This window comes from Ananas comosus, linkage group 13, assembly GCF_001540865.1.
Source record: "Ananas comosus cultivar F153 linkage group 13, ASM154086v1, whole genome shotgun sequence".
Lineage (NCBI taxonomy): Eukaryota > Viridiplantae > Streptophyta > Magnoliopsida > Poales > Bromeliaceae > Ananas > Ananas comosus.
This window is the reverse complement of record NC_033633.1, coordinates 876,273-883,672: the sequence shown is the minus strand read 5'-3', so window position 1 is coordinate 883,672 and position 7,400 is coordinate 876,273. Positions and strand designations below refer to the sequence as shown.

Genomic DNA, 7,400 nt, shown 5'->3' with positions numbered 1-7,400 from the left:
TACGCCACTCAGGTTTTATCCCAAATCAATGATATATATTGTGCATAATGAGATAAAAAAGAGTCTCAATAGGGGCATTATGCTAATTGCATGTTGAGAGGATGTTTTTGTTTTTGTACACTTTTATGGAAAATATTAAAAAATCTATTTGACTCTATTTTGCTTTTTGTTTTTTCATTTATAATAATTATTCTTTTTTATATTGAAGTTGTTCTTAATCTTATCATTTTTATACTCTTTCTTAAACCTTAATATATGCTAAATTCAAAGCTGGGGCTCAAATCTTAAATTTTGGTGCACTCTGAGGTTCGAATATCTGTCCTCATAACTATTGTAGTCCGGTGATATGATAGTTGGCCAATATAAAGTTTTAAGTATTTTATAACTAGTTTTAATAATAACAATTAGACTAAATTTTTATGAAATTTTATGAAATAATACTGTACTGTGCAGCAGGGCCGAACAGTTAAGTCTCCCATTATACACAAACTCCGTTTTATTTGCTAAATTGCCCCTAAAAGACACACACTCTCTCTCTCTTTCTATCTCTCTCTCTCTCTCTCTGTCTCTCTCTCTCTTCTCTTGCTGCATCTCTCCTCCCTTTGTAGCCATCTCAAATCCACAATCCATCCATGAAAAAACACCTCCTTGCATGCTCATAATAATACTACAAGCATTCTCTCTCTCTCTCTCTCTCCCTCTCTATCTCCTCCTCACTACAACATTCTCTCTCTACCAACCCCTCCCCTCCCTCTCTTTCTTCTTTCTCTCTCTACCCAGGGAGCATACTCTTGCATGCCTCTTCTCACCACACTCCTCTCCTCGCGCATGCTAATCCAAGCAGGGGACTTTTGGGTCCCGTGGTTCTCCTCTTCGCCTTGTGGTTCCCGGGTCGTGTTCTTCGATCTCTCCTCTCTTTGAGCTCTGAATCGGGCCATTTGCTTCTCCCTGTCGTTGTTGGTGGTGGGAGCTGCGATCATGGGGCCTGTGAGAGGCTCCAAGAAGAGGAAGAGGGCGGAGAAGAAGCCCGAGAGGAGAAGCGCCTTCGCCTCCGCCGCCGCCGATGCCCCGCCGATGTCGTCGGGCCCGGAGAGTGGTGATTGGTGGGACTCCTTCTCGAAGAGGATCACAGGTCTCTCTCTCTCTCTCTCTCTCCATCTCTTGTGATTCATGTTCTCTCTCTAGAGTTGTATGATTCTGTTTCATTACTGTTTACTCTGGGTTAATGGAATTAGTTGGTATAAGCAGCTTCTTACATTTGTTTACATGTGAGAATGTAATTTGTGTTGCTTTGTGTATGTTGGAAATACGATGGATTGGGCATAATGATTATCATAAAGGCTTCTAGTCGGAAATTAAACTAATTACAATTTATTGGTTAGGAAACGTAATGATACTGGTTTTACATCTGCGAACTAGAATACAAATTACCGTCTACGATTTTGCCTTTTCTATTACCAATTTATATATCAAAATCGGATCCTTACTTAATGTAGCTTAGTTTTGCCAAAATCGCTTTTATAGAATGGAGGGGGTCAGTGTTTACGTGCGCCATTCGTGCTTCTCTGTTGTTGAGAACGTTTAATTGGAGCTGATCATGTATTAGTGATTAAGAGAGGTATCTAGGGCATAATTCCTATGCAGATTAGGAAAGTGCAGGTTTTGGGTCACTTGTGTGTTTGAGATGGCCAATCACATCTACTTATAGGGTTTCTAAGGTCTTTACGGTGAACGGTAAGTTGTTTCAAACTGATAGTTTCCGCTATTTTTGTTGCATTACAGTCAATTGAGACGCCTGTCATTTTTCCGAATTAAAGCTGTGAACTTGTGGACATTTCGCGCCACAATTTGCCTTGCTTATAATGCCTTGTCTGTGCATTTGATTGCGTGATAATGTCCTATATTACTGGACTTTACTGATGAGAAGAGAAAGGTAAAAAGAAGAAGAATTTTATTTTCCTTTCTGATTTGGGTTTCGTAGTTTGTGGCGTATAAATGTGTTGAAGTTTACAATAATCATGTAGTATGAACAGGTGATCAGTACATTGCTAGTTGATGATGACGTAACGATGTATTTTAAACAGTTTGCTCATTGTCTATATAAACACTATAGACTTCTGCGAGTTTACTTAATGTATTGAATATGCTGATCTTTCCAAAAAATTTCGGGTATAAAAAGAATTCGAGTCTCAATCTGTATCTTTTTTATCAGCAATAAATTGTCAGGTTGAAAATGGAAAACACTTATAGATGACATAGATTGGTGGATACTATTTAGGATTAATTCGGTTTCTTTAGAGTAGCTCTTATGCTCCAGGGAATTCTTAAGTACAAATAGATAACATGTAGGTATTTTTTTTGACTCTCCCCAGAAGCAATGTATTCCTAGAGAAGCCACCATTAGCTTTTATTTACTTCCAATTGATGGAGGGATCTGTTTTCTTTTCATAATAAAACACTTACAGTGGTTCTTTTCTAGCATTACAATTTTTTACTTCTTTTGCTGATGATATCATTATGATCGTCTCAATTCATTTGCCATTGCTTCTAGAAACAGTGATTTATGCAATGAAAGTCCAAAACCAACTCCTTTTGGTGTCAAGAGTTGTCTATCAATCAATAAAAGGAAAGTAACTCTAAAGAGGGCTTTATTTTTTGTATGTAGGCCATAATTGGCCAAAAGTAGCTTACACATGCCGGTCTTTATCTATTTGTAGATATCTTATATTTTTTTCATACATGATATTTTAATAAACAACGGAATGCAAGTTAGCCATGTTCTCCGTAACTAAGTAAGAGAGGCATTACTGATCCCTTTAGCATATCAAAATGCTGCGAAAATATGTTTGTTACGCTGACCCAATTATCTATATTTCTTTTGGTCCTTGCGGAAATTTGAATCTTCTAACGAAATCGGGAATCGAAACCCAAGACTGCAATTAAAGCACTCATTGCCTGAATACCAGAAACCATAACCAAAAGCAATATTTTGAACCTTTGTTTATATTTGGTTTATTGAATTCTTGGCTTAAACTCTGATGGTCTTTGCTCTTTAATTTATCATAGTAAAAGCAGACAACTTGATCAACAGACTGCTTATTCTGCTTATTCTCTTATATGGCTCAATTTAAGTTGTAAAAACTGACAACAAGCCCCATTTTTTATCCTACATTTTAATGTAAAGCAGTTCCTTTTCATTTTTTGCCATAAGAATGGTTTAACAATGTCCAAATGGATAAGGCTCTTTGAATGCTCTCTAGTATTAGTCAGCGATGATTCAATATGATCTCTTTCCTTCCATGTCAAAGTTGTAAATTTCTTCTTATATTAAAGTTGGCTGATATGGTGATTTTGTTGATTGATCCTCTGTATATGATGTGTAATGTCATATCTCACTACAGAACATCTGAAACTATTATGCTTTTATCTAGTCAGGAAACACTAGCTAGCACACTTCTGCCTGCAATAAGAGAATATATATATAATTTTTTAAGTAAAAAAGATTAGCCAGATAGGGAACACTAGAATAAGAGTATCACTTCATCTACGATTAGTTACTCCATAGCTTTGTTCCAGTCAAACTAGATCTCAAAGCGCTTGTTCCATGGTGGTTTTGCAGCCTTTTGTAATTGATTATTCCATTTTTGACATCATCAAACTGCTATTTCAAGCTAAGTAAGCCCATATTGAACCTTCATAGTAGTACTCCTAGTTGTTCTTGGTCTCTATTTTGGTGAACCAAATTGCCTTCTTAAGGACGAAGTGAATGTCTTCCAATCTTAGTCAAATAGAAATTTTGTTTCACCACTAGTCACAAGGATAATTGAGTCAAAAGGTTAAGTGTTGATTGTTCATGTAGATAAAGTTTTCACTTTTTAGGTGTGCACTTGGAGATATCTATGACCTTATAGGTGGACTCTTAGGGATCAGTAAGAATGGCTTCTCTATGTAAATAAATAGTAGCCAACCCTTTGGCAAACAGAATATAAAAATCTTCCGTGGTGGAAAGTTAAATAAGCAATTGGAGAAATTTCCAATGAAAAATTCTTTTGTGTTTTTTATAACAGCCCTACTCAAACTACATAACTCCAACCAAGCCAAACACACATTTAGAGTAGAAGTTAATTTGGTAGACAATTGACTTACTATAAAACAGCTGAAATGCAATTGCATATTTTGCTGATCTGATTACGTAAGTGTTTCTTCTTGCCCACTGTAAAAAATTGCAATGATTTAAATAAAAAAAAGAAATCCCTGAGATGACGGCAAAGTTGACTGACGAATGGAAGCCAGTATCACTTATTATAGGTTCTGACTGTAAGTTAAAATCAGAACCTACAAGAGTAAACATTCGCATATTATAATTGTACTTGTGTAGTCATAAGGCAACATGTAGAAAATATGATGGCATTCTAGGAGTTAAACAAGATTATGCTTGTTATTATACGATATTGTTTTCCAGCACAGATATTGGATCGTGGGGTATCTCTACCGCCTGAATGTTCATACCATCACCAAGGGGTTGTTCGGTTAGATATAATTATAAATGTTGTCTAATTAGAGATGCATAATATTGGACATGCAGCAGTTACAATTACACCCTCTAGGCTTGGTTATATATAGTTGAGACTGGCGCAGCTATAATTTTTCTATTTGGGTGGATGCAGGCGGAAGTTGCATCTATAAATCTTGTCATGTTATACGTTGGGCGATGAGATTATCTCCAATGTATCTATAGACATTGTCATGTTATACATAAGGTGATGAGATTATCTCCAATGTAGATAAATTTTTCCTTGTTTTTTGATAGGTGGGCTGGTGGTGATTATTCCCCATGTAGGATGGCTCTCCTTAACTATTGTATTTTCACCTGCATTCAACTTGCGCATAGGTAGAGACGCAACAGCTAGGCCTTATCTATAATGCCAACCGCTCTCTCTGGATAAAATTGCAATGTGCCAAAGAAGCTTTTTGGGCTCTCATGCAGTTGAATCTGTAATGCAGTTGAAAACACCTCCTGTGAAAGAATCCCAAGTTTGATTGCTTTAACTTTTCCCTTGATCTTTCCCGGTAGCATTCTATGAAACCCAAGGACCGTAATGTCCTTGGGTTGTGACCAACTTATTCTGGGCCCTCATTTTGACATCTTTAGTTCTCCTTTCTGAAACTATCAATACAACTTGTTATGCTGCTTATTTTTATTTTATGTTACTATATTTTTTTTGGGAGAAAGATAGTATGTTATCCGCTTCGTTCATTTTTCTAGAAATGAGCTCAGCTAGAAATGTAAAATAAATAGGCTCCAAACGTGTGATCTCGAGTACCAACCATCAAGCCCTTATCCAGCTGCTGCTTATTTTTGTATTCAGAAAGAGAAAATGAAGTCTCTCTTACTAATATGACTATTTTCCGTTTCCTTTTTTCTAATCTGAAATACTTGCATACATTGTAAGGACACTGTTTCTATGCAACAAAATGCAAGGTGAGAGGTGATTGAATGTACAATTATTTCGAAGTAGGTCCTATATTTCTATCTTTAGCAGTAAAAAATGATTTTTCTCAAAAAAAAAGCAGTAAAAAATGACCTATATATGGTGTACATTGTTTCTGTGCAGTAGTCACTGATAACAATTTCACAAGCTTTCTGTGAAGAATATCTTGAAACGAACACTTCACGTTGAATATGTCAAACCATGAATTCATTTTTCTGATTATCTAACCATGAAATCACTATAGATGCAAATTAGGGATCCAAACCATCCACTTTGTCTTCATAGCAGTTCAGTGTAGGCACTAGCCATCAGCTTCTAGAATGACAAAGAATCATACCTTTTTCTCTTTTAGTTAATGTCACTTTCCTAACTTCAGTGTAGTTCTTCTACACATGATTGCCATCTATATTTGAATACTAAATCTCTTATCTCTCTTGTATGCCTAGGACCCTTATTTTCATCAAAGGACAAGCAACACTTTGAGTGTCTCTTCAGATTCTCAAGAAAGACATTTGACTACATATGCTCACTAGTAAAGGAGGACTTAATCGCAAAAACATCACACTTTACCTTCGGCGATGGCAAGCCCCTCTCAATAAGCGACCAAGTAGCCGTTGCCCTAACAAGGCTAAGCTCAGGTTCATCGCTGGTCAATGTCGGCTCATCATTCGGTTTGAACCACTCGACCGTCTCACAACTAACCTGGCGGTTCATCGAATCCATGGAGCAGCGCGGTCTCCACCACCTCAAGTGGCCCAATGTTCAAGAAATGGAAAACATAAAATCCGAATTCGAAAAAATCCGCGGCCTCCCAAACTGCTGCGGAGCCATTGACACCACGCACATTGTAATGTGCTTGCCTTCGGCAGAACCCAATAGCAAAGTGTGGCTCGATTACGAAAAGAACCACAGTATGATTTTGCAAGCCGTTGTGGACCCCTCCATGAGGTTCAGAGATGTAGTGACCGGCTGGCCTGGCAGCATGAATAAGCCGGTGGTTTTAAAAAGCTCGGGCTTTTATAAACTATGTGAAAAAGGTATGAGGCTTAACGGAAAAGGCATGGAAATCTCAGGAGCTGAAGTAAGAGAGTACATTGCTGGAGATGAAGGGTACCCACTTCTTCCTTGGCTTCTGACTCCCTACAGAGGGAGAGAGCTTACGTCAGAAGCCAAACACGGTTTCAATGAGCGGCTTAAGGCGACAGGAATGGTGGCTCGAAAAGCCTTGGCAAGATTCAAAGAAATGTGGAAGTTCCTTCAGGGGGAGATGTGGCGGCCCGATAAGCACCGATTGCCGAGAATAATTCTTGTTTGCTGTTTGCTGCATAATATAATAATAGACATCGAGGATAAAGCGAAGGACGAAGTGCCATTATCGCAACACCATGATGTGAGTTATAACCAACAGTTTTGCGATTCGGCGGATAAGAATGGAGTTACACTGAGAGATGCGGTATCTCGGTACTTGAACGAAAATTTGCCGACTTAGATATGGATACTCCGCTTCTTTGCACTCATTTTCATTTTTCTCAATATAGATTTTAGATTTGGTGAAAGTAAATTGTAGTGGAAGTATAAACAAGGTTTTTGCTTCATGGAGAGGGAAATGCACTGTCATATCTTATTACTCTAAATCGTAAGATCGGTATAATTCTTATTCGGTTTTCCAAACAAGGGCTATATGTGAGTTTGTATAATGGCTAACTGTAGCTGAGCTAAGCCCCATTGTTCACAATTGCTTCAATTTAGAGTTTTATACTTCTAATTTTGGCCAAAATATGTTAAGCTAATTGAAAGATTTTGGATTTTTTGAACTGTTTTTTTTTCTAAGTAGCACTTTTGTAGAATCTTACGCATCTTGTTTTGTTTTAATGGTTTTCTTTCTTTCTTTAATTATTCCTTACTGGG

At 37.4% G+C, this 7,400-nt stretch overlaps 1 protein-coding gene across 1 annotated transcript; it reads left to right on the top strand.

Annotated features, from left to right (window-relative positions):
* On the top strand, positions 525-7,163 carry LOC109719097 (protein ALP1-like). Its single transcript, XM_020245626.1, has 2 exons — positions 525-1,132; positions 5,939-7,163. The coding sequence occupies exons 1-2, from the start codon at positions 979-981 to the stop codon at positions 6,979-6,981; spliced, it is 1,197 nt and encodes a 398-aa protein (XP_020101215.1). The 5' UTR covers positions 525-978; the 3' UTR covers positions 6,982-7,163.

Coding starts and splice junctions, on each gene's coding strand:
- LOC109719097 (XM_020245626.1), top strand. CDS start 979: ATGGGGCCTGTGAGAGGCTCCAAGAAGAGGAAGAGGGCGGAGAAGAAG. Junction 1,133..5,938: donor CTTCTCGAAGAGGATCACAG/GTCTCTCTCTCT, acceptor TTGTATGCCTAG/GACCCTTATTTTCATCAAAG.